At 37.3% G+C, this 27,902-nt stretch overlaps 1 protein-coding gene across 17 annotated transcripts in view; it reads right to left on the minus strand.

Moving 5' to 3' along the window:
* The window catches only part of Dg (Dystroglycan), an 82,709-nt gene that overhangs the window by 9,388 nt on the left and 45,419 nt on the right, over positions 1-27,902 (minus strand). For 5 of the 17 annotated variants that reach the window (XM_089735103.1, XM_089735109.1, XM_089735105.1 and 2 more), the window contains 12 exons: positions 14,385-14,544; positions 12,963-13,109; positions 11,334-11,501; positions 9,996-10,160; positions 9,118-9,231; positions 8,156-8,311; positions 5,519-5,659; positions 3,564-3,803; positions 2,870-3,016; positions 1,772-2,092; positions 944-1,083; positions 311-451 (listed from right to left, as the gene is read on the minus strand). In XM_089735103.1, the coding sequence (XP_089591229.1) occupies positions 311-451; positions 944-1,083; positions 1,772-2,092; positions 2,870-3,016; positions 3,564-3,803; positions 5,519-5,659; positions 8,156-8,311; positions 9,118-9,231; positions 9,996-10,160; positions 11,334-11,501; positions 12,963-13,109; positions 14,385-14,489 (1,985 nt within the window). In that variant the 5' untranslated portion in view covers positions 14,490-14,544. The remainder of the gene's footprint in view (positions 1-310; positions 452-943; positions 1,084-1,771; positions 2,093-2,869; positions 3,017-3,563; positions 3,804-5,518; positions 5,660-8,155; positions 8,312-9,117; positions 9,232-9,995; positions 10,161-11,333; positions 11,502-12,962; positions 13,110-14,384; positions 14,545-27,902) is intronic. The other 12 variants (XM_028172098.2, XM_028172106.2, XM_028172084.2 and 9 more) reach the window with 6 other exon arrangements.

Raw genomic sequence — 27,902 nt, forward strand, 5'->3', positions numbered from 1 at the left:
TGGATTAGTGGTTACTGGAGCCCAGAGACATCTACGACGTAAATGCGCCACCCACCTTGAGATTTAAGTTATAAGGTCTCAGTATAGTTACAACGGCTGCCCCACCCTTCAAACCGAAACGCATTACTGCTTCACGGCAGAAATAGGCAGGGTGGTGGTACCTACCCTGCGCGGACTCACAAGAGGTCCTACCACCAGTCATTTTTTATTTGTGGAGTCAGTTACTGTTATGTAATAAACAATAGCTTAGTTTTACATGCGTTGTTAATTTTACTTATTCTGATATATTATATAGGGAATTTAAACTTACAGTCCGTAAACTTCAAGGTCGGACGGTATGAATTGTATCCATGAGTTTTTGCTTAAGGGGACGTTTTCGGCTTCGTACATCGTGAAAGTCAAGTTGCTCCCGTCCTCCTGATCCATGAACAGATCGGTGGGGATTATGTATCTGAAAAAGAAATAAAAAAAAAAATGTACTACAGATATATATAAGACGATAGTTTAGCAGCACAGCCATAATCAGTACAGTATTCTGGTGGAGAGTTCATGACGTAGATTCAAAATCACTTTACAATTGAGTCTTTAATTACAATTGAAGGTAAATTAACTAGCAGTCCTGCTTGGGGGTCCGAGACGCTTCGTGTATCCTTGAAAAGAGAGTGAGTGTATGAGAGAAAGAGGAGTCGCTCGAGTTCGTTACGATACCAAATATAACCGTCAAGTGACTTGTCAATACGCCACGGCGCTCCTTCGTACTATGAAAACCAGTCGAGTGTCTTATATCGCTAAAATATCATAGCGACAGATATATATATATATGACATGTACTGTCGGTCGTATTAAAAAAAATTTTTTGCTTTTACATTCAAAGAACATTGGATTGATTTTCAAAAATAGTGGATCTTTGATTGTACTTGTCAAATTTTTTAAACGAACGTACCTAAAGGCTTTTCCAGCAGTTATAGCGAGTTTCTTCATGTGATGTTTGAGGACCGGTGGTTGGTTGACAGGCATCGCGAAGGTCACCGTCTCCGTGGTTTGACCGATTATTGTGCTCTTACCCTCCGTCACAGTGGACTCCTGAATTATACAAATCAAAATATTAACATAAACGACTTAATAAAAATCATTTTGAAACTAATATTCAACATAGTTTGTATTAAAAATAATGTTTTTGAAAGGTACTCGAGATAAAACGAGTTTCCTGAAACGGTAACATGATTAACACTTTTTGAGAATCTTCTTATAACGTACTTATTCTTATGATGTTGGACATCATAACTTTTTACTGTACGCAATTAAAAAATCAGCTGTTACGTGTGCTCAGGTCAGTGACCGGCTGTCGAAATAGCCAGGGTGGGGGACCCAACCAACTAAGGTAGGCGATCGCAGTTAGCCAGTCCGATACTCGGACAACGATGCTGTCAGTTCTCTCAAGTATTCCTTAGTCAGATTTTAGACAGGTGGTGATCTTCTAGACCACTGAACGTCGTCCCGAAATCTCAATTAATCATGTACACTCTATGAATCTTTTCGTGATGGCTGCATAATTAACGTGCACTTTATGCAAACGATGCCCAGTGAAGTTTAATTTAGAATTTTAATTAAATTTTGGAGGTTAGTGTTAAAACCAAATAAATACCAAAACAAAACCAAAACTTCATCGCAATTCTTTCTCAAATGACCGACTCAATATTTACATCGTGTCTTCAAAAATACTCACAACATAAGTCTCCTTGGTACGCTATTTACAAACTGTGCTACGGACCTGTTTGGTGACCTCCTGTATAGTGGTTTCTGGTGGATTGGTTGTAGTCGGTACCGTTGTCGGTACAGTGGTCATCGGCGTAGTGCTGGTCGTCGTAGTGGGCGGCGGCGTAGCGACTGGCGTAGTCACCGGCGTAGTCACAGGCGTCGTAACCGGAACAGTGACCGGCGTCGTGGCCGGAGCTTGGGTGGTCGTAGACGTCGTCGTAGAGGATGTGGTAATCGGCTGCGTGGGTGGCTCGGGGGACTGTGACGTCACGGTTGGGGGCGGCTCCGACGACAAAGGCGGCAGTTCGTTTGACGCGCGTATCATAACGGTTTGCTGAAAGTGCCATGCGGACGCTCACACGATGTGTCGCGAGTGTGGACGGTAAGACAACGGGTGGACTGCGGTGTTGTGTTCGATTCGTTACGAAGCTTATCTACTACAATTATATTTTTTTGAAGTGAAACTTCTAATTCGACTTCCAACAAGGTTGCGTTAAGCATTTAACGCTCCTGCGGAGAAGAAATAGAAAGAGACAGAGCGAGAGTGAATGCGTGGCACTCGAACGCATGCGCGTAGTATACCTGTTACAGGCCAGCGCGAGCGTTAGCAACGAGTAGTGTCCAATATTTTAATGAAGTATTTAAAAAAAAATACATATTCATTTTTTTCTATCTATAATTTAAAAAATATATAATATAAATGTTGGAGATGTCGCGACTCTTATACACAACATTCCCTATTATAAGAGTAATCTGATTTAAGGATGAAAAATGAAGAAAGCCACAATACGGAAATTCAAAAAGAAGTTTCACTTCATTCACGTGCACCAAGTTGCACGTGCACCGTTTTTTTTTAGTCAAGTAAGTACTGTCCAAATTTAGTATGTTTAATAATTATCTATTTACAATGTATAAATACATTTTTTACGACATAATAAATTACGTTGCCTACTCGTCCGTCAGTTAGTTAACCAGAGAATGTATTGTGAACGCAAACTAGTTCTACCCGTGTTAAATCATCAAAACCTCCACACATTAGTTCAACTACACAGTTAAGGCGAGTACTGAAGGTATACAAAAAATAATAATTATACAATATATATTTAAATACCATTTCCGGTTCCGTCGTGGTTGGAATGTAATCTGGCACTATGGCAACGTCCTCTAGATGTCTCGATGACACCGGCACAAACGTTATGTTGTTTGTTTCCGAAGCAGATTCGGAGTAAGGCGTTATCTTCACGTCGTGGTCTTCGTCCTGTTGGTGCGTATCGAATGTAGTTTCTTTTTATAGCACCAAATTTGGAGTATTATGACAAAAGAAATGTGTCTTTCTTGTGATAAAAATTTCACTTTCATTTATCGATTCTCCAAAATAACGAAAAGAAGAAAAAAGTGTAATTACAATCATGCTACCGGTATCCGCTTTTTATGTTGGTATAAAATAGGAAATATAGCCAGGTTATAAATACATATGCATTTCAACAAAATTAATAAGTAATAATTTGTATCTTAATTTGTATAATTTCAAGCTAAATTTACAAGAAACAACAGCAATTCAACTAGCTACACTAAGAAATTACGCATCACGTGGGTACTGTAAAAAAATAGTTAAATCAACTGAAAATGTTTAAAGACGAACAAATCTACTCGTAATACCTGCTTTCTTTCTAGCTACCGACACTATTGTTATTCAATAGGGTTTCCTACTGGGCCGGGTGCACGATACGTAGCGCAGGTAACAACCATGCCAATACAGAGACTGCATGCAACACACAAAAGCTGGTCAGCAGGTTACGACAAACCTCCGTGGTATATGTATTAGTAGACGCGGTCTCGGGAGTGGTTTCTTCGGCGCGCGTGGAAGTGTGGTCTTCGGTGGTCGGGGGAACCGGAGAGAGGGAGGTAGCGGTGGTGGAGGGGGGAGGGGGAGAGTTCGTGGTCGTGGTCGTGGCGGGCTCGGTCTGAAACGTGTCGGTGACGGTGTGTGGCTCGCCGTGGTGGTGCCGGTGGGGGTGTGCGGGGGACGGGAGGGGGGACTCCACCTGCCGGCGCGCGCACCGACACACACACACTGTTAGTACTCACACCCTATAACTGAACGATATGCTCAACACCTAGCCACCTAACCCTCTCATTCAATGTGGGTCTAGCGAGAAAGGGCCCGGGAACAAATGTGTTTGGAATAAGTAATTTAGATTTTAATTCCCGGCACAAAATTTAACTTTAAAAACTAATCGTTTCATTTTTTCACATACCCATCTAGCTCTTTTATTGCTGTGATGCTTTTATTGCTAATGAACAAGAGTGACCTGATTTTTCCAACCTGAACTTTAATTGTAAGGCGTTTAAGTCCGATTTTGTTTTATCACGTAGCACGGATTCACACCTTTTCGCCGGACCCACAGATTCATTTTCAGGGCACGGGGCTATGCGAGGATATGAATGTGCGTGTAAGTGATTATTCATAAACCAACAAAAGGGGCTTCGTTGATCCTCCCAATGACATGGATACGTGATATGTGACTGCTCGTGAATGATATAAGAGCGTGTGATGAAAAACTGAGATCTTAGACTTAAAGGCAGTTTACCAGTGGAGGGTATCGAAAAAAATATTATGTATAATAATATTTATTTGGACGTGTAGAACTGAGTGGTCCTATATTATAGGAGTTTGGTTTTCTGCTCGAGACACAACATAGAATAAACATTCGGCATGCTGGTGATATTATTAACGTTCTATGGATGACGATAGTGAGGTGACGACGTGTAAGTGCAAGATGCATTCATAATATACGTGGGATGACTACGCATTGATGTATCAATTTATTCAATGGAAAATATCACATAGTTATGTTTTTTCTGTTTGAGATTAACAGTAATTACGAATACTAAGTATTTGTAATGTAACGAGAAACATTGATCATGTCTCATAGTTTGCGGCGGAGGTTTTTTCAATAAATAAATTTTAATTTAAGCAAAACTATTTTCACGGATTAATCTAGCGCTTTTATATCATTTATCTAATATTTTAATAAAAATATATGAATATATTTTATTTTATTATAAACACGATTTAATTTTAATAAAAAGGTGAGATGTGTTTACGACTCGCGAATATCGGAATCAAAAACTAAATTTAAATAATCTCAATTATTATTTAAGTAGGTGTTCTATATTGTCCATTGAATGTATGAGGCTACGGTAAATGAAATCATGAATATAATCTCATTCATCGATAAAATGATTATTGAGTGAGCTGACAATAGATATTCACACTTTCATTATATGTCTATAAGTATCATTTTATATAAGATCAAATTTGAAATTATAAACATTTCACAATTCAAACATTAATCAATAAATGCAATTGACTATTTATAAGACATTTATATAAAAATGTAGTAACTTTTTTAATTTCGTTCGTAGACAGACGGGCTTCCATTCTTTTTTTATTTATTGCTTAGACGGGTAGACGAGCTCACGGCCCACTTGGTGTTAAGTAGTCACCGGAATCTATAGACATCCTAAAGACATCATCTTTTGTATAGTACCACGACTGATTCACCCTTTAAACCGTAATGCATTACTTGCTTTACGACAGAAATAGGTGATGGCACCTACCCGTGCGGATTCGAAATCTCACCAATATAAAGTGACCCGCGACAACGACGACTGTGACTCGGAACATGATTGGATTGTCTATTCCGTCCAGGGGTCACAAACTATATGTATAGTACAGTATTTCAAGGCCCCTCACCAGCTCCGGTACGCCGACATCGTTCCGGCGCGCGTCCTCGAAGTTCAGGTCGTCGTTGTCGTCGTCGTAGCCGCTGTAGTCCGCGTCGTCGTCGCCGTCGTACTCCGCGTCGTACATGTCGCCCGACCCCTCCATCGGGGACTGCCCGACGTTAACATAATACAGTAGTATGTTATCGGCACGGAGGAGGGGGGTTGGGGGGGTCTTCTGGTCAATGGCCCGCAAAACTTAATTTCGTATACGAGTTTTCATTAAAATAAAGTTTATAAACGTAACGAAAAATCCGATATTAGTTTTTATTCCTCGAAGCTTGGTAATATTTATGTGACCAAAAAGCATGGACTGGCCGCAAGTATATTTTTTTCACCAATAATTATAATTAATCTAAAATCCAGGCTTAGATAATTTAATTAATAGTGTATAATTACCGTCAATCTGGTGGGTAACTTTATTCCGCCATGCGAACAATTTTGTATGTATTGTCTTAGTTTTACTGGATGTTAATAAAAAATATGGATTTTCCGTGGGTTTTAAACGTTTACAATTGAAATTTAAATGATTTTGCATGAGCATAGAGTGCAAATCTCACAAAATTGACAAAAAATTGTTGACCAATGTTATATTGAGAGCGGGATAACTTTGCCAGTATAAGAACTGGCAATACAATTTTGATGTCTTTTTACATTTAAAGCCTTATGATAACATTGGATCTTCTTGTATAAATAAATAAATTAGGTCGCCATCTTATAACAGCTGTTTAGGGTTGTCAGTAAAATTCAATATCCGTGTGTTTCAAAAGGACCTTTATTTATGGGAACTTATTTATCTTCTATTTATTATTACAAATCAATCTTTATTCATTATAATTAGAAAAACGACATGTTATAATTATAACAAAGTTATAATCCTTCGGTAGTATTAAAATAATTACTGTGGTTAATCACCCCATTCCATGATCCAGTATCCAAATCTAATAGCCCAGATAATGATGCAACACGATCCATGAGTGATGAGATATCGTTAGTAAGTGGTCCAGTACGAAAGACTTCAAGCTTCAAGATTAAATGAGGATCCAGCTGTGGATGATGGCAGATGATTGGTAGGTAGGTCGACTGAGTATGTCGATTTTATATTCGAACGACCAGGAACAGGTGATAAAGAACGAGTAATAGGAAACTTAGTCACCGTGGAAGTTTCTAACAGTTCTTGAAGGACTTTTTGAGCAGATTCTTGACACATTCTTGGGCTTAATTTTAACTTTTACCCGGGTCAAAGTTACCTATATTAGCACAAATCTTCATCAAACGAATTAAAATCAAAACAAAGACGTAACGACAATATAGATCATATTGATTTTTGTTAAAGCTACATCTGTAACATTTAGTTATTATAAAAAGTACAAACTTACCTTTCTTTGAGTATGAATATAAAAAACTTTGCGGACCTATAAAACATATAGGTCACTCACCTACCACTTCACAATCAACCTCAAGAAAGAAAAGTTTTGCTGACAAATATCAAAATTTGGCACGCTTTCTTAGTTCAATAATAAACCTCTTAATTAAAAATTTCAAAGTCTATCGTAAAATGTATCTTGTTTGGAAATAAATAAATTGATATGTAAAAAGTGAGTAAGTGGGCTAATGTTAAACGAAAAGCTTTTTTTTTTTTTTTTTTTTATTGCTTAGACGAGCTCACAGCCCACCTAGTTAAGTGGTTAATGGAGCCCATAGACATCTACAACGTAAATGCGCCCCCACCTTGAGATATAAGTTCTAAGGAGTCAAGTATAGTTACAACGGCTGCTCCACCCTTCAAACCGAAACGCATTACTGCTTCACGGCAGAAATAGGCAGGGTGGTGGTACCTACCCGCGCGGACTCACAAGAGGTCCTACCACCAGTAAAAAAGTTGTTTTTATTCATCGAAACTTGGTAATCTTTATGTGACCAAAAAGCATGGACTGACCGGAAGCTTTTTTTTTCATCATTAATTTATCATTAGCCTAGAACCCACGCTTAGATAATTCAATTAATAGTGTATAATTAATATTGTAGTTTGTGCCTTAATTCGTTACTATACGGGTTGACTCATCCGTAAATATGTAGTAATATCTCGGCAATCGTCTAACTGTTATCTATTTATGACGCGAAGCATTTATGCGTTTCAATGGCATACTTACCTCGGGGCCGAAGGTGGACCGGGATGCCGTATCCGGTTAAAACCAGTTTTTTTTTTTTTTTATTGCTTAGATGTGTGGACGAGCTCACAGCCCACCTGGACGTCAGTAAACTTGAAAGGTCTCACCGAAGTCAACCGGCCCATTGCTTACCTGTCCTTTGATTCTGAACGAGGGGTTGACGGCCAGGAGTCTCCAGCCGATGACGGGCGTACCTTAATTCGTTACTATACGCGCTTGACTCATCCGTAAATATGTAGTTATATCGCGACAATCGCCTTGGTTGTTAAAGTGTCCTGTCTATTTATGACGCGAAGCATATTTTTCAATGGCATACAGCCACCTCGGGGCCGAAGGTGGACGGCGATGTCTATGGACTCCGGTGTCCGGTTAAAACCAGATTGAGGACGTTCGAAAACTTGAAAGGTCTCACCGAAGTCAGCCGGCCCGTTGCTTACCTGTCGTTTGACTCTGAACGTGGGCTTGACGGCCAGGAGTCTCCAGCCGATGACGGGCAGCCGCAGCAGCTGCTCGAGCGTTCCGTCGCGCGACTGCTCCCGCAGCCCCGCCACCAGCACCTTGTGCCGATCCCACAGCTTGTTCCCGCAGCCGACCTGACGAATATTACAATTAAAATGCCTTTTTAAAGAGGACTACTACTACTTTAGCGCCGCTGAGATTTGAAACTCGATGAAGCTGAGTATGCAGAATACTCCTGACGGTTTCGCTTCTAAACTAGCTAGCTAATCAGAACTACCTACACTTTTTTTAATTTATTTCTCATTTCTAAACTCACATGTCGTTGCATTTCTTTCTACAATTCATGTCCAGATCTGTTATGATGTTATAAATAAATAAAAAAAGAATTAACTACCATTTTTGTTTTGTTAATCAATCGGTATTTTTAGTATGATAACTATTATTGCAATAGCTATTGCCTAGTATTTAAGTTTACTGTTTTCAAAATAAAATAAAAAATATTCCCCTTCCAAACTTGAACAGCACGACAAAAGAAAAAATCGAACGCATAAAATTAATCTCAAGCCTCAATGTTTAAGTTCCAATTTCGATTACTAAACGAACACTAATTATAAAACTTGTAAGTGAAAAATTTGACTCGTTCTAAAAGAAACAAAAGTTGTAAACCTACAGGGGAAGCTAATATCTATTTTTGCCGCTTCCAAACATGAACAGCAAAATAAAAGAAAAAATCAAACGCATAAAATTAATCTCAAGCCTCAATGTTTAAGTTCCAATTTCAATCACTAAACGAACAATAATTATAAAACTTGTAAGTGAAAAATTTGACTCGTTCTAAAAGAAACAAACGTTGTAAACCTACAGGGGAAGCTAATATCTATTTCTGCCGCAAAGCAGATTCCCGTTTCGGTTTAAGTCAGATAGAAGAATAAATACATACGTTCAAATATATGGCGGTTGTGGCATCGCCTCGTTTCCTCAATGAAGAACCGATTCCGCTTAATATCGTGTCCGGATGCGTTTCAGTCTTGTAAGGTTCCATCCAAAATTCGTCCTGTTCAAAAAAAAAGGATGAATACATATACGCCGTCGAAGAACATTCCAGAACATCGAACGTGCGTTGGAAGAGCTCTCTGTCGTTTACGTCATGGCAGTTCTCAAAGCCTTAGCATATTATGCATAGCACAGCATATAGCACAGATGCAAATTATGATAGTGTTTCTACTTCTATGTTAACAATAAATAAATCTATACTAATATATAAATCTACAGTGGTTTTTACGGATGTTCCGTTATAACTACTGAACCATGCATCCGATTGACTTGAACTTGGTATCCATGTAGAAAATACATGTACTTAATGGATAGCTATAGGCTAATATTTATATGACCGTTTTAAATGCCCAGCGAAGCGGACGGGTACAGCTAGTAAATAAATAAAAATTAAATAAAAATAAATTATGTACGACATTGATATAAACGAAACACAACATTCATAGCAAGCATAATGAAAATATACTGTAGCAAAAAAAGTACGATCAATATTTTGACTAGGAAGTCTTGTGAGTCCTCACGGGTAGGTACCACCAACCTGCCTATTTCTGTAGTGAAGTAATAATGCATTTCGGTTCGACTGTAAAAGCCCGTTGTACTGTAAGATCTGAGACATTAGAACTGATATCTTTAGGTGGGTGGCGCGGCATTTACGTAGTAGACGGCTATGGACTCCGGTAACCACTTGATACCAGTTGAACCGTGAGCTCGTCCACTCATATAAACAATAAAAGTTATATTTTTTCCATTAAATTTTCTACTTACCCCATCAAGAGCCATAAAGTTGGCGAGTTGCATCAGGGCTCTTATCCTCTGCCGAGGCACGATCTTGTGGAACGCTCCGTCAACCAGAATAAGGAGAACCAGCCTGTTCTCATCTCCGATGCACGTCCCGTATTTCGAATGAGGTTTGTCTTCACCCTTTTTCACCTGAAATTTTATTTACGAATATCTTTAATGAAAAATAGCGTAGTAATTGTATTTAGCAATATTTAATTTATTCTAGTAAATATGAAAAAATATGCATTTTAAATACATTAAAAACTATCTGATATATTTGATATAAATAATATAATATGGTAAAGGTTTGATCGAGTTGTTGGTATTTTTCATTTGTAAACAAAAAATATTATAAAATTTATCGTTCGATATCACACAATAAACAGTTATCACGTATCGATAAAAAACAAACAATCCGTATCATAAAATATTTGCACATCAATCATGTTTACGAATACATGTGAACTAAAGGAATACGGTTTGCTCATACTCATGAGTTTTTTTTTAAAATTAGTAGTAGTATTTATTAGACCGGCTTCATACTACTGTATTTACTTCATTGTCATGAGAAATGGGACACAATTGACAAATTTAATTATGATACAACAATTAATAGTAAGTGAGTGAGTTGGTGAAAATTTGATTGCAAGGTTCCGTGTCACACAGAAATGCATCCATGCACATACATTTATCTGTTGTATCATTTTATCATACAGTATATTGTGTAAAAAGATACGACTGTAGATTTTATTATACTAGACATTAGGTAGGTAGTTTTTAGATATTTTCTCTGTCCGTGGGTTTAATTATTTGACTTTTAATTTTGAATACTTTTTTTAGTTTTTTTTTTTAGTCGTCGTGTCTTATAGTATAACACTTCCGGTGCATTCGTATCTAACGATGCACCGGTGCTCCAATCCCATAGGCGGGTACCAATTGTTCTAATGAAATACGTACTTAACAAATGTTCACGATTGACTTCCATGGTGAAGGAAAATAATAATTTGTGTAATTACTGGTGGTAGACCTCATGAGTCCGCGCGGGTAGTACCTACTACCACCCTGCCTATTTCTACCGTGAAGCAGTAATGCGTTTCGGTTTGAAGTTGTATGGGCTCCGATAACCACTTAACAATAAAAATAATAAAAAGAAGGATTCCAAAATAAAAAAATATTTCACTGAGAAGACGTGAATCGCTCCCATTTATTTTACTACTCCTAAATACATCACGAACTAACATTACATATAGTTTTAAGTTCAAACTCATTCTTTTTTTTTAAAGTTTATCCAAATTATGAATTGCACGCTTTTTATTTTCAAACCTCGATAGTGAATGAATCGGTTGCAGTGAGTCCTTTGGTAGTTCCTTGAGCGGTGACGGTGAATGTGTGAGTTCCAATGTCCTGGTACTGTGGGATACCGCTAATAAGACCGTGCCTCGAATCCACCGCCAGCCAGTTCGGTGTACGCCTCCCGTGGTCGCTGCGAACCTTAATAAAAAAAAAAACATGTCAGTGTAATGTTTTCTATAAAAGAGACGGTGCAAAGGTATTCCATCTGAGCTTATGGCTGTTCGTCTATGGCTTAATGAGCTCCGATCTAGAAGCTAGCGTCCGAGTTGCGAAAGCGCAAAGGACTTTATCTGGTCTTATTTAAGATTGCTCATTCTGCAGAGCTCAAACGAGATTAGCTAACTATTGATTGTCTGTGGAAAATCGAGTCGATCCGCTCCGTATTTCCGAGCTGCGATCCTTTGCTGATTTGATGTAAGTACTTGAAGAACGAGAGCTCGAAATTTTGTCCCATCATTGAATTTTTCAGTAATTAATTAAAACTAGAGGTCCCGCAGTAGTCGAAATTCGACTATAATTAATTGAAATTGTAAGTTTGTACACTATTATGATTTTATTTTATACTTCTATAATCACAAATTTCGCCAAGACTACACTATAAAAAATATTAACAAAGGCAAACAATATTTAATCTATTCTCAATTTGACAACAGACGTCAAGAACAAAAGTTTGACAATAAATAGTATGCATGCGTGTGTGCGTCAAATACATGGTATGTAGTGTGTGTAATGTTTTCTTTATTGATTTAATGTATCTTTTATGCATTACTTTAAAAAAATATTAGCATTGTGCACTTCTTCTCTATATTCTCTATAAGTGTGGAAAATTTCATAGTACTCCGTCCGCGCAATTTTCGTAAAAAGGGATACAAAGTTTTTGCTTCACGTATTAATATATAGATGTAATCTTCAGTGAACAATTTTCAGTAGCAGTAGCGCGAAACTATGTAGTGTCCAAACACTTTCTATATTTGAAAATCACTACTAGACAATTTCTGGAGCTATGAAATTCACTCGATAATATTAAATAAGAGTTAAGTTAGATTAAAAGATGAAATTGTTTACGTAACAATAGCGTTAATTTATTGACGTAAATTTTGTCTTAAATCTGCAATATTTTATATGTAGAATGACCTCATGAAGACATGGCAATTTTGTATACTTGTATTGGAATTAGATGTAATGTAATTTGACCTGTGTTTTTGTTGAAACACAATAAACATTCTCTACGTTTCCACTGTTGCTACGTAAGCTTAATGAAATTTGTTGTGAAGTAATGAAATTTTGTGTTCTTAATACAACATAAATATACAATGTATAAGATTTCTTTGTATTCTGCAGCAAAACTTTGTACAAACAAGTTTAAACAGCTGTTTCCTTTACACACAGTGTTAATAACTTGGGAAATTAAAATGTACTGTAATGTAATTTGTAATTTCCACAATACTATTACCGTTTACGTAAACTCGAAATAATTTTTGTTTTACAGTCATTGATTTTTTTACTTATATCATTAAAAAAAAAAACAAAAAAAAGATTTTATCAAGCGACTTGGTAAAATCGATTTTTAAATAATTTCTTTTACTGATTGAAACTTACTTTATAAGCAACAACTTTTCCGGAGAACGCTTCCTTGGGGATTTCCATGCGGAACAGGTGTCCTACATAGGCCAACGTGTCGGGTACACCCCATAATCTCCTTAGGCCATTCTTAGCTATCTCTGAGTGGTTTGCCGTTAATTCAACCTGAAAATGTTATTAATAAGTCGCATACTCGCTAATACACTACAAAACAGTAGAAACCGTGTTGTGAGCCTGCACGGGTAGGTACCACCGCTATGTCTTTTTTTGTTGACAAGCAGGTATTAGAGTTACGAAGAGATTCACAGTCGTTGTGCTAAAGAACTGAATTTTAGAACTCATATCTCTAGGTGAATGGCGGTCTTTACATCGTTAATTTCTATGGGCTACGATAACCACTTAACACCAGGTGTTACCATTACAAAGAAATCAATTTTTTTTTTCAAAATGTTTACATGTATTCGAATAAGCCTGAACAACAAAACAGAAACAGTTTCATGACAACAAAATGCAGAAACAAAAAAAAAATTCGTATGGGACTCTTTCTAGTTTTAAAAATTCACAAACGTTCAATTATATAATGACTCTTTTACATACCAACGATTGAGAATGCATAGATACTTGTATATGAAACTAACGGTAATTCATACGTCGCGAATTTTGGCACCTGCGGATGTGGCTACGCAATACGCAACCAAGGCGATCAGTATTCTAAGACAGTTAACAAAGCTATTCTGGCTATGATTTATTGCAGTGGGAAGTGCATGCAACACCCACATGGTGGCTATGACTAATACGTTCCATAATCTAAAACCATAGCTTATTTTGACGGAAGAGGATACGTTATTGCTCCTTCATTACGTATAATTACTTTATTGTTCTTTGTTTTCTTGTTTAGGTTTTATAACTTTATGAATAGGCAATCGCTGATATTAATACTGTTATAAACGTGTGTCTTATGTAAAATTCTTAAGTTTTTTTACGCCTTTTTATATACAACGGCAACATGTATGTTTTAATTTGGTTTTATATCTTAAAGAAGAAGCAAGGGAGTAAAAATGTTTAGTTCGACTTTCTAGTTAAGCGTGATCTTCAGTTTTTACAGCTATATCACACCTTTAGCAGCTAGAGTGCCCTGGGATCTGGGGTGGCACTTTCTTCGAGCGACTAAGAAACATTTTTTACAACTTATTTGATTATAATTATTTTTAAACAAAACGGCATTAATATAAAATCTTTGACCTGTTGGCTTTTGTTATATTACTAGTAAAGTTTCTATTGGACATTTCGCAAATGGCATTAAAATACGCCTCCACTGATCAAGTACGTTGCAAAACCTCTACAAATTTAGAACGACTAAACAAATGTTTCCGCACTAGTTATTCGGCTGAAATGATTTAGCTCGGTACGCAAATTTCGTCAAGTGAGCGATCCACTGACCTGGAATTCTTCGCTATTGTCGAAAGCGAAGTCGTCGTCGTGCCGACTGAGAGCAAGAGGACACAGCAAGAGTAGCGCGCACGCGATGTACCTTGCGCACCCCATCTTCAACACTCACGCACAATGCTTCCAACAACTCTCATAAACTCATCTTGATGATCTGAAACAATAGACCGTATACACAATGACATCGTTTGTAAACATGATCGCATATTGTTTGAATGTTTATATTGTTCGATTTGTTTTGTATCAGAATACTATATCCGGATAATATGTGCTTTAATTCTTCTTCTTCTTCCTATTCGTACACTCTTGACAGAGTGGGCGTGGTCATGCATCAGTCAGATACGACCTGCTCATGACTCTCGTGGGAAATTAGTGCAGTGGTTTCCCGTTGCCTTCTGCACCAGCATTTTAGAGGGTATTTGATCCCCAAGGTTTCTGACGCCTCTTCCGTACAGGTTGTCCTGACGGGTGTGTATGGTTATACCGCCATTGCCCCGTTCGTTCTCTAGCAGGAAATTGTGCTTTAATAGTTGCACATAATAGTTCGTTTCATAAATTATTTTTTGCTTGAATGTCGTGTCTATCGGTCGGTGCATCTTTGAAAAAAAAAACGTTTGATATATTCGACACCATTATTCATTAGGAAGTTAGAAAGCCATTTATAAAACCCCACGAAACATAAAGGAATAATGCGAAAGATTTTGACACAGATTTCTTTGATGTACTCATTGCGTGTCGTAGTCAGATTTCTGTTAAATATCCAAATACAAATGACATGGTAATATAGAAAAAGGAGTAGGGACGGCAAACGGAAATGAGACCGGTACTGTTACACAGTTAAAGGCGCGTGGCGGCGCATAATGATTGGACACAAATAGAATGAGCTTTTGAACACTCCCCGCCTTCCTTAGCATGCTGTCGCGAAACCCACTTCAGGGAATACTTTTATATTCCTTTTAGAATTAATAGCGCTCGTACCGGCAAAGAAAATGCTCGAGTATCTTTGCATTAACATTTATTTGTAAGAAATAAGGTTTGTCCCTAAAGTACGAATGAATCGAATAGTGAAATATCAGCTTGTTTGAACAAACAGATTGGTACTTACGAGATATGACGTCGGCCCAAGGAGCAAACAATTGGAACCCTCGTTATCTCTGGGGAAAAGGGGCTTAAGAAAACTGATGGTAATGTTGCGGTTATTAGAAAATGTGATTTTTAGAGCGTAATTATCTTGAATTAGTTAGCGTATTTGAAAATAAAGATTTAAAGCACAATAAATAAAATTTTAGTAAGTTGATTACTAGTTATAACGGTGAACACTAATTCACTATAGTTAAAATTTGAATCGACTAACTATAACACTCCACTTAAATATTTAAAATAATGGTCACGTATAAGGTAATTGGGTCTTTCCAAATTAAAAGCACTCCTCTGTGATAAAGGGTCAAGTTCTTATGAACTGCGAGCCATTAGCGCTTAAAAGCTTCAACTGCTGTAAATGTTCGCAGGACGTAAATCATTATTTCTGTCAAGAATGGCACGGCACCAACTTCGTTTAAGAGGTCGAGGAACACTCCCTATATTTTACGACTTATGTGATATTTCTTGGTTAAATTTGTAATAAGCATTAATTCACCAAAACGGACTTTAAATCATTAAATATCATTAGCAATAATTCAAGAACTTGGGAGTCTCAAAATTAAGGTTCGACATAATTAAAATTAATTTTGCGATTTAATCACGCGCTACTTTTTTGATTTGGTCACTTCCGACGTTTCGGGTATTTTACAGTTTTCGTGGTCACTACTGACGACTAAAGCGTTATCCGTCGGCATTTGAATATTGTTAGAAGTTGTCGTGGCCTAAAGGATAAAGACGTCCGGTGCATTCGTGTGAGCGATGCGCCAGTGTTCGAATCCCAGGCGGGTAACAATTTTTCTAATGATATACGTACTCGACAAATGTTCACGACTGACTTCCACGGCGAAGGAATAAAATCGTGTAATAAAAATCAAACCCGCAAAATTATAATTTGCGTAATTACTGGTGGTAGGACCTCTTGTGAGTCCGCGCGGGTAAGTACCACCACCCTGCCTATTTCTGCCGTGAGGCAGTAATGCGTTTCGGTTTGAAGGGTGGGGCAGCCGTTGTAACTATACTGAGATCTTAGAACTGATATCTCAAGGTGGGTGGTGGGTGGCGTCGTAGATGTCTATGAGTTCCAGTAAACACTTAACACCAGGTGGGCTGTAAGCTCGTCCAACCAAGTAAGCTAAAAAAAAATGTGCTAACTACCCTCAAATTATAATTGTAAGTAAACAAAAAAAATACACATTCTCAGCTGTAGCCAGGCTATCCTTAAAGTGCTGATGATTTATACAATAGATTCCTCACAGAGACTGGAATGGATTTTTTCCTATCTATTCGCTGGTAGCCTAAGAGACTATTCTACTTACTCCCGGACTCTCGGAGGTCAGCTCACGGGCTCAACCTGGAGTTAATTGAAATCCTTAATAAACTAAGTGGACGTAATAATATAGTTTTGTCTACTTGGAAATTTGGGTGCCAAGGGAAATGAAATGACTGACGATGTAGCGTAAACAGGACTAGGAATGGCAGTAATAAAACCTGAACTATATTAGAATTATAGTGAGGGACTCCTGCAAAATTAAATCCTCCTTCAATTTATTTTACGTGTAAACGAACTCCAAGCCTGTCCGGTTTTAAAGTGATTACTGCAGCCCATAGAGCTCTCAACGTGAATACCGCCACGCATCTTGAGATCAGAAATCGAAGTCTAAATTGTTCCGTATAACGGCTGTCCTACACTTCAAACCAAACCGCACGGCTGCTTCGCTTCGATGGTGGTACCAATTCGTATGGGCTTGCAATACGCCATAGAAACCATCCTATCAGCAAATACAAGTTGGCAATCGTAGTCCGCTGGAATGATTCTCAGATAACGATGTTACCCATTCTTCGGCGTATCCGTTTAACGTATTTTAGAACCGTGGAAAGAATGATGCTATTGTAGGTCAGGTCTTTGCTTGCTAGACTGAAGGTTGTCCGAAACCTGTATTACTTGTAGGATTATTTCTATTTTGTAAATATAGAACAAGGACGTATAAATAGCGCGCTGCGAAACCATAGATTGCGTCCCTACACTGATACAAATGAGATTTTGTAAACGTCGCTTAAAATTACAAAATAGCTTACCCATTCCAATCTTATGAATACGTTTACTAAGTAGTCAAGTATTTTCTTATCACTTCTCATGTCATCGCACAAATTATTTGTGATATAGCACATTATCTAATGAAAATTAAACATCATTAAACTCATTTAATTACTTCTTGTATCTACAGCAAAATTTAATAGTTTAATAGTTTTATAGTTTAAATAATATATTTATATAATACGCAAAAATAAGGAAATCAAATTGAAGGCGCAATTTATTTGAAAATTTCATATACACATTTAAATTTCCCCTGTTTATAAATTCATACAATGCTCAAAAAAATCAATTTAAGTTTCGTAAAGCATTCTATTTTAAGTTTGCAAGAGCTTTGGATGCTGCCAGGCACTTCGAGGGCTTACCCTTACGTCGCGAGGGGTCGAATAAGAGGGTTACCACAATGGATCTTTTCCCCCGACGAAGTCTCTACACGATTCTGTATAAATATTACTCTCATAGCTTCCAAAATTAAACACGACGATCATATTTTGATTAAAACCCGTTCCTTCAGGCGAAACACTTGAAAGTAAGTGTAATAGATTTGTAAAATAACAGACATAGCATTTTTATGAATTAAAATTTCTAATTTTTGTTATGTGTGTTAGGGTCGATTTGCATTAAGACAGTAAAGAATCTTACTTTATATTACGAGTATAGAGCAATGATAAAAAAAATTGCTGAAGCGTTGAATTAAAATTGAACAAAGAAGTGACTTAGTGTTGTACTAAACGGTATTTTTGCCATTGCAGTACTACAGACCACTTTACGGCCAAGTTCGTCTTAACTGGTTACCGTTGTACATGGAGATCGACCGCGCAAAGGACGGTGCCGGGTTGCTACCTACCGTTATGGATAGCATTTCCAAAGACATGTCAGTAATGGTTGATTGAGAACAGTACTTGTCCGAAGGCATAACAGCATTACATTCCATACTTTACCTTTTTTATTTTTTTTATTTTTTATTGCTTAGTTGTGTGGACGAGCTCACAGCCCACCTGGTGTTAAGTGGTTACTGGAGCCCATATACATCTACAGCGTAAATGCGCCACACACCTTGACTACCTAAGAACGTATTCGATGCACCTGAGATAAACCAGTCACTGGAGCACCACGATATGATTACAGGTAGGTACTTTAGAGACATGGAAAAGATCTTAACTGCGTTAAAATTGTACATGAACGCTTTGCGACCGAAATGCCCGAACCCATTAACAGAGTTTAGTTTAGAAAATACCACCGACGAATTATGACGAAGTAGTGATAGTAACTCATAGACCTAGGAGGATATCGATAGCTTCTGATTTGTAACAAAACCGGGTGGACGATTTTGTGGCCATCTGCCATAATATTGCTAATATAGGGCAGCACATATATTTACTTAAATTTGTCAGGTCTCTGTAATTCGATACTGAAGCGCTTCTTTTGTGTATAATTACTACAATTAGTTTGACATTATAGCCTCTATAACGATATCAGTGATCTTAAATTTGCTGGCAAGATTTTTTACTGCCAGACGTCTACCAATACATATACATACTATTTATTATTGCTCGTGTTGTATTATTTTATTGGGAGGTCGTATTATACATCGGAACGTTACAACGGTAAAATTTTCCTCGGATTATAGCTTCATGTTTTCCTAGTGAAATTTTCCCGTACCATGCCAACGGAAGGGCGGGCGACAGGAAATAGGCAGTTGTGGTATACACCGCGTATTTAGGTCAGCCAGTAATCAGACTCCCCATAAACTTCAATAATACAATGTATTCGATAGTTGGCGTGTCAGATTTTATACTAAGCTTCAGTAATTAATACGAACACTTTTAATTTGCAAAAAAAAACAGGTAATTGACATGAATTTATTTATCGCATTGACATGAACAAGCTCACCGCCGACCTGCTGTGAAGTGGTTACCGGTGCCCATAGACCTCAAAACGTGAATGGCGCCACTAACCTTAAGACATAAGGTCTCAATTGTATTGTATAGCAGCTGCCCCTCCCTTCGAACGCATATAGATACTTCATACAGGGTCACATTACGTACTACCAGTTTTTCTAGACTAAAAACCGACGATCACTTTTTGGTATTTTAAATCGAACGAAATTACTTCTCTATGATACTCACTAGTTTTAAGGGATTGTGCTTGAAACAAAACGTAGAGTTTAGCTTCCAAACTAAGATTTCCCCAGCGACTGCCAAAGTAAGATACATTAAATTATACAAAGATAAAGAAGTAAGCAGCCCAGTTTAGTTTGTTGTATTGTGTTTAATGAAAACGGTTCAAATCACATCTAGTTTTCATTGTTTCTTCCGTTCTACGTCCAATGTTTTTATTAATTAACATCTTTTTAAAGCACATTATACTTCTTACCAATATGCGCTTACTGATTACACTAGCGGGAAACATGTCGATAACGGACTATTTACGTGAGACCTACTGAACTCTATTCATAAAAAGTAATTATATAAAAAAATCCGACCGGTACACGTCCCAGTGTTAATCTTAGAAGCGATAAATGTGAAGTGTATTTAAAAGTTCTTTAATTTTCAACATTATATTTTCCGAATAATTTATTTCATCGCTGCATTCCAGAGAATGGCCTTAAAAATATGATGCTGAATCGCAACGACGCTCGTCAATCTATTTTCAAAACGGAAGTCACGTGCTTCTCCGGAGCCTGTGTGCATCATAATGACATAGTTCTCAGTATTTAGATGCTATAAATATGCAGTCGACTTGTACGCTTGTTTAAGATTCTTTCAAAAACTATTGATGGCCCACCCAGCACGGCCGAGCGTAAGAGTCAAAGTGGCTATTGTTTTCAGCTTGCGTGAGCCGCGCAGTATTTTGATGCACATGTCATTATTATACTGCAGCAAAAACTTTGCGTCTCCTTTGATACGACCGAAACATAGATGCACTTGGATATAACAAAACAAATGGGGGCAGAAGTTAAAAGAGCTGACTGCCCACCTTCACTTCTTCTTTCTCCATCGCTCCCTCATTACTGAGGATCTTGACTAATGAAGAGTAATATTGAGTAGGACTTACAAGAGAAACGGAATATAAACTATTATAAATTTAATTTAGAAAAAATCATAAGAATGGAAAAACAATAAAATTCAGTCGAGAATATTAAAAATCGAACCTTTCGCGAGCTTGTTTCTGGCATTCGGAATCCATTTAGAATTACAGTTACATTTAGAATTTGAACTGGGAATTCATCGTGTATTCGCATAATTCACGAGATGTAATTCGCAAAATATACCATCGAAAACGGTCCAATAGTAAAACAAACATACCGACAAAAAGGTAATACAATAAAATACTATATCGGAATTAAATACTGAAGTCGTATGTACTTCTGTTAGTTTTATAATAGTAGGTACAGAAAATATAGGATCTCTTTTTATGACAATGCTAAAATGATTCACCTATTTCCACAGCGATGTTACTTTATGGTTCGATCGTAAATTATAATCGTTGGGCGCGTACCTCAACTTTATGGTAGCTCGTTTAGTATCTTCGGCAGCGAAGATTATTGATTGATAACGTTTCGCATTAACATTGCTTTAATGACAATTAATTTCAATTTTTTCCTTTTAATTTTATATGCCTATACCTTAGAGCCTTTTAAATTTTACTTCCCTCTATGGTTTAATATGAAAACTCACGTCTGAGTTAATCTCGACTTTGTTTGCACAATTTTCTTTCTGTTTACAATAAAGCAAAATTTACCGTTAGGAATAAAATACCGAAATCTGCGTAATATTCGTAAATATATGTACATTATTACCCGTGTAGATTTTTATTATAATAATATTTCATTCTTTAACAATGCGGAAGTTGTTCATGAACACAGAGTAGAAGTCTAGCTATGTAGTTAGTTAGACAAATTTCTAAGTATCTTTAGGATCTGTGTCCTGGTAGTTGTATTACAGAATAGCTACTCGACAGAGCACACCTTTCTATCCATCAAGCATCATATGACGTTTAGCAGCTACTACATCAAGAAAATACCACATCATAGTTACCGTACCTACTTAATATCGCTGCTTACTTTAAGACAAGACTTTTTTGTAAGTCGTCGTGGCCTAAAGACGTCCGGTGCATTCGTGTTGAGCGATGCATCGGTGTTCGAATCTCAGGCGGGTACCAATTTTTCTAATGAAATACGTACTCAACAAATGTTTACTATGACTTCCACGATGAAGGAATAACATCGTGTAATAAAATTGAAACCCGCAAAATTATAATTTGCGTAATTACTGGTGGTAAGACCTCTTGTGAGTCCGCGCGGGTAGGTACCACCGCGCTGCCTGTTTCCGCCGTGAAGCAGTAATGCGTTTCGGTTTGAAGGGTGGGGCAGCCGTTGTAACTTTATACTTGATTTTTTATTTATTTTTTATTGCTTAGATGGGTGAACGAGCTCACAGCCCACCTGGTTTTAAGTGGTTACTGGAGCCCATACACGTAAATGCGCCACCCACCTTGAAATCGCATATCATCATACCTCAATGGTACAACTATACAAAGCTTGAACGCGTTCGAATCAGCGATACGCGTACACGAAAGAACAGACCTTTATTTTTTCAGAACAGGTTGATGCAATAGTTATAATATGTCGAATATGCTGAGAACGTTTCCTGTAAAGTGTTATGGAGATCAGTGTTCCTTGAACGCAGGCAGGGCCTTAAGAGCATTCCTTTTGTCGTATTATAAAAGCCGTGATTATAATGGAACGCATTTCCATTTGACATAAAACGAGTACATTGAATGTTTTAGATATACATTTCGATGATGATTTTCGCTTGGCAAATGCTCGTTTATTAGTTTGCAAAGTTGGAAAAAAAATCTAGCTTTTATTTCACTTCGACGACAATGCGTTTTGCAATAGCAAACATGACCCAAATCGACATGGGTCAACTTTAACAGCATACACAAGCGATTTTTTCGTATGCATTTATTATGATAGTTTGTTTATGTTTTACAATGACATCGTTATTGATTCAGTATTTAGTCCAGACAAATCTTCTCAATTAGTTGGTGGCACAGATATACAAACTTGTATTTGCAATTAATTGTGATAATGATGACTTATTCTAATTGTCAGCAAGAGGTGATTTAGCCTCCAAGTTTAGATTCCGAGTGATGAGGAAACCGATAAACGATAAACAGAACGATATATGTATTTATTAACCAATTGCATAGCTTCTATCGCGGACCTTGAGCACGGCGACTGAATCAAAAAATTCCGTAACGAAAATAATTTGACACACCCACTACGCCTACTATGTAGCTCGCGTTCAACACATTCACACGTTGCACTTGTGTAGTGTTTAAAGTAAGAAGTCTTAAAATCGATTTATGTACTATCAAAATATCTGATATATTTTTCGGGGGTAACACAACGATAGCGCGATTCAGTTTTTCGTCAAGCGCCATCGGCGACCAACAGAATTGTAAAATAGAAAATTATATCACATTACAATGCGTTGGGCGTGCCATTTTCTATCGCTTAGTCGAAGAATTTTATTACTTACCGGGAAATTAGAAATAAATCTACCACAACTCACAAACTCAGTTAAAATATGCACTTGCGTACATACATTTCGGTCTTGTACATTCTGGACCAAAGTCGAATTCACATAGGTACATAAGTAGGGCTGGCACGATCGTTCGTAGCGTCTGTACCCGTCTGTGATTTACGGCGACTCTGGGAGAGACGCTCGTTTCTTGTTAAATACATAATTAAATTTTTGTTGAGACAGTACTGACGTAACCTCGCGATCCACGGTCTGGACATGCACGCACCATTCAGGACTGAAGTAAAACTTACAAAACACCATATATCTTTATAAACATTTTTCAACATTACGGACCTTAATTTTATTTGATTTTTCTACTACATAATACGATTTAACCTTTCGTTTATTTGCCTTAATATGCATATTCTGACGCAAACCTAGTTTTCGTAATCACGAACGATACTGACCGTGTTTTTTTACAATTAATTCTCTACATAGTCTCTGTAACACTGCCATAGATTACAGTATAGGATAAATATATTTTAAAACCTTTTTTTGTTTAGCACATGATTATAACGGTATACAACTGTGAACGACAATCAACGGGGGAGTGCGTAATAATACTTTAAATGATGTTCCATTTGGACCTATACATACAGTGGGGTACAGCGGTGGAGCCGACACGACTGTGATTTACGCGACGTTAGTCCCAAATACACCTCTCTTTATGGGCAATTTCGGAGAACTGCAATTTATTTGTCTGACTGCGTGCAGATTGTAATCTCAGTTTTGTGTTTATCAATTCGTTTCGGCCTTTGTATGTAAAATTGTAAATGTATTACTTATCTTTGGCTGATGGGCGTTTATCTATACATATAAATAAAATTAGAGCGTCTGTTTGTAATATTGAAATAACCGCTTTTTACTACATGCCTATGAACATATATACGGTACATACACCAAAATAACATTTTTTACAATTTTTGTCTCTGTCTGTCGTTTGTTTGTTCCGGCTAATCTGTGGAACGGCTGAACTGTTTTTGACGAGACTTTCACTGTTAGGTAGCTCATGATATAAGGAGTAACTTAGGCTACTTTTTAGCTTCGCCCCGCGGCGTCACCCGCGGTACAACTAAAACCGCGGGTTTCCCAATAATAAAATTTAATGTTTCCGAGACGAAGCGAGGGCGGGTCACTAGTAAAAAATATAACTTATATTTTATATACATTTTCAATCGAGATTTTTTTTATCCATAACATGATTAACTTGATTTTGTTTGTAACAAAAAGACTGAATTGTAACTCATGTTACAATTCAATTCCACTGTTGACTGTTTTCTGTTCTACATCGACTTAAGTACCTACAGCAAATATTTACTTGTCTATATCGTCTTCCAGAATATTCATTTTATGAGGTTCAATTTGAATAGTTTACTCTTTACACGTCTACGAACTTAATTCGACTATTGTTATGATCTTGACAAGGGAGGCACGTTTCCGATACAACTCGTCTAGACGTGCCATTGAACCTATGACAATACACCCATCCCCATTTACATTTTGATTACACAGGTGCCAGGCGAATAAATGTGAAACCCAGATGGCTCGTCTTAATTTTTAACGATTTTCACAGTTCATGCGACACATTACATATATTAATACGTGAAGACAAAAACTTTGTACCCTTTTTACGAAAATTGCGCGGAGGGAGGAGTATGTTTCCCACACTTGTTGAGAATATAGAGAAGGAGTTAAGAATGCTAATATTTTTTTAAATTAATTAAATCAATAAAAAAAAACATTACACACACTACCATGTATTTGCCACATTTTAGGAAAATATTCTTGATTACGAATTAGCAGTTCATTTAGTTCGTCAAGTTTCCACAGATCATTTATGCCGCGTATCATCCGCCCCAGCATGGATTTCCGTTTTCATTGCTTCCCGAGAGCTATGACATGTCCTTTTACAAAAGTAAGGTTTGAAATATTTAAGGTTTCGCGTATGTTGCCACGAGAGACAATGACTACTTAAGATAAGACATACCGTAATCCAGGTAATAAATTAACATTCATAATTCGTAATGCAAGCTGATCTAAAAGAGCATTGCCTTCATTACAAATTGCACCTGCCCGCACCATTTTGTGCAGGTGTCTTTTGACAGCAAAAGTGTTATCAAACTATTTGTGAAGTACATAATATACTTTGTGTTATTTAAGTTCAGTATTATTTGTATCATCGTTGTTGTATTTGTGTAATTACTGGTGGTAGGATGTCTTGAGTCCTCACGAGTAAGTATACCTTGCTTTTTTCTGCCGTGAAGCAGTAATGCGTTTTGGTTTGAAGGGCGAGGCAGACGTTGTACTGTTAAAAGTGAGACCTTTGAACTGATGTCTCCGGTAACCACCTAACACAAGGTGGACCGCGAGCTCGTCCACCCATCTTAGCAATAAAAAAAATATGTTAATTTGGCTTTAGTGACATTGGTTTGTCGACAATTAATCGGGAGAAACGAATTAGCGACTCCTCCCTCATCGATGTATTGCTATTATTCGTCCACGGTAGTAATAGCTCGCCTGTTCTCCTATCCAACTGCCTTATATTTTATCTTAAGTACCAGTGGAAGGGAACGTTAAGAGTACGCACGATTCGGCCTTTCGCTGTATGTCAATTTAGTGGCCAAGCTTGAAGGTCAATGAATACACTTTTTTTTGTCAGGAGGAAATCGCCGGACTTCCACCCTCCACTGGGGATGGCGGTCGGGGTATGTCGGAGTTGAACCGACTAAAACCTCGCTCAACAACCCACGTCCTAACCTCGCATGAGACAGAACTCATGGGGAGAGTGAGTCGTTTAGTGCGGAGCAGATCTCTCTCTCCTATCGCCTTCCCCCAATTAATATAAATAGTACTTTTTTCATATCTATGAGATACAGAAACTATTTTAAATCACGTCCACCGTGAGTTTTTATGTTCAACTTAGATAATAAAATAAGGGAGTAAATATTGAAGCACTCGTGTACATTACAATAATATAACTATGTATGTAAAAAGTTCACAATTTATAAATGTGATTCTGATTTGTTTCTGCCGACTGCTTTTTCATCTTTATGATTTTGCTTTTATGCCAACTTAAGTTACAGCCTGCCCTAGGTTAGATTATGCCAGTTGTTGCTTTGCATTTCATTGCATTACTAAAAGTTTAAGAACAAATTCAGTGATACGATTATCCAATCAGCAATACTTGGCTCTATCTACATGTATACATCTTCTTCTTCTATATATATAAAAATGAATTGCTGTTCGTTAGTCTCGCTAAAACTCGAAAACGGCTGGACCGATTTGGCTAATTTTGGTCTTGAATTATTTGTGGAAGTCCAGAGAAGGTTTAAAAGGTAGATAAATATGAAAATGCTCGGAATTAAATAAAGTTTAGGTCTTTTATTTATCGATTGAGGCACTACAAAGTCTGCCGGGTCAGCTTGTATTAAATAAGATAGAGTATTGGACAAGCGTTGTTAACAATGTAATCTACCTCATTCGATGCGAAGGCGAACATTTCGAATTTCTGTTTAAAAATCTGATCACGTTTAGGAGATTAGAAGGGTAAAAAACGGTCAACGAGTAAAGAATGGGACATACGAGTTTCCTTAGTTATATTGAAATTTTTAGTAGGCAAAGGTTCTCAGTTACTGGCAGTTATACGTAGTAATTTAGAGTATATAATGGTACTAAAAAAATAAAATATGCGGTATACATTTTGCTTCAGCTAAAAAGAGAACGATAAAACACAAAGGTAAACAGTCATATTAATCGCTGGTCTTTAGCATTATACTATTTATTTGCAGCTGTGCATTCGCATAAAGATACGGTCGTAAACCCATGCAGTATATAGACTTTGCAGCTGCCCGTGAACGATAGTGATCACATATTATACTAAACACGCTTTTTCTGCGGCTTTAATAAATAGTCGGAAATTTAACATGTTTATTGAAGAAATAAATTACTTCAGTTGACGAAGTCCCGAGAACCAAGCATTTGAAATTATTGGAGACACAGGGGAAATGCTCTTTGTTAGTTTAGAATTTCAACGGCACACGCGAGCTTTGACGTCATTCCTGCGTTCTATACATCTATAACTACCTTATTGATAAACAGATTTAAATTTTGTTTTTGTTGAGCACTAGTTACGTTTATAATATTTAAGTTTTTTTTATTGCTTAGATGGGTGGACGAGCTCACAGCCCATCTGGTGTTAAATGGTTATTGGAGCCCATATACATCTACAACGTGAATGCGCCACCCACCTTGAGATATAAGTTCTAAAGTCTCAAGTATAGTTACAACGGCTGCCCCACCCTTCAAACCGAAACGTATTACTGCTTCTCGGCAGAAATAGGCAGGGTGGTGCTACCTACACGTGCGAACTCACAAGAGATCCTAGCACCAGTAAATTGCAGGCTTTTTAAATATTTATAAATACGTTGGCGCGTTCATATACTGTCATGTACTACCAAGTAATTTCCACATAGCAAAATCACCAAGAAAACCACGCTTTGTTAGATGATTTCATCCGAAATACGTCCGAGATTCGACTGACGGATGTAAGCTAAATGCAAACTAAAGAAACAAGCGGTCATGTTTACATATTGGTCGCACGTTCACTCTAAATTAATATTATTCGCTTCTGGGAATCACTCTTTCCTCAAAAGTTGGTAGGGCATAAATGTTTCATTCTTAATTATG

The sequence above is a fragment of the Bombyx mandarina genome, chromosome 19 (assembly GCF_030267445.1).
Source record: "Bombyx mandarina strain Sakado chromosome 19, ASM3026744v2".
Lineage (NCBI taxonomy): Eukaryota > Metazoa > Arthropoda > Insecta > Lepidoptera > Bombycidae > Bombyx > Bombyx mandarina.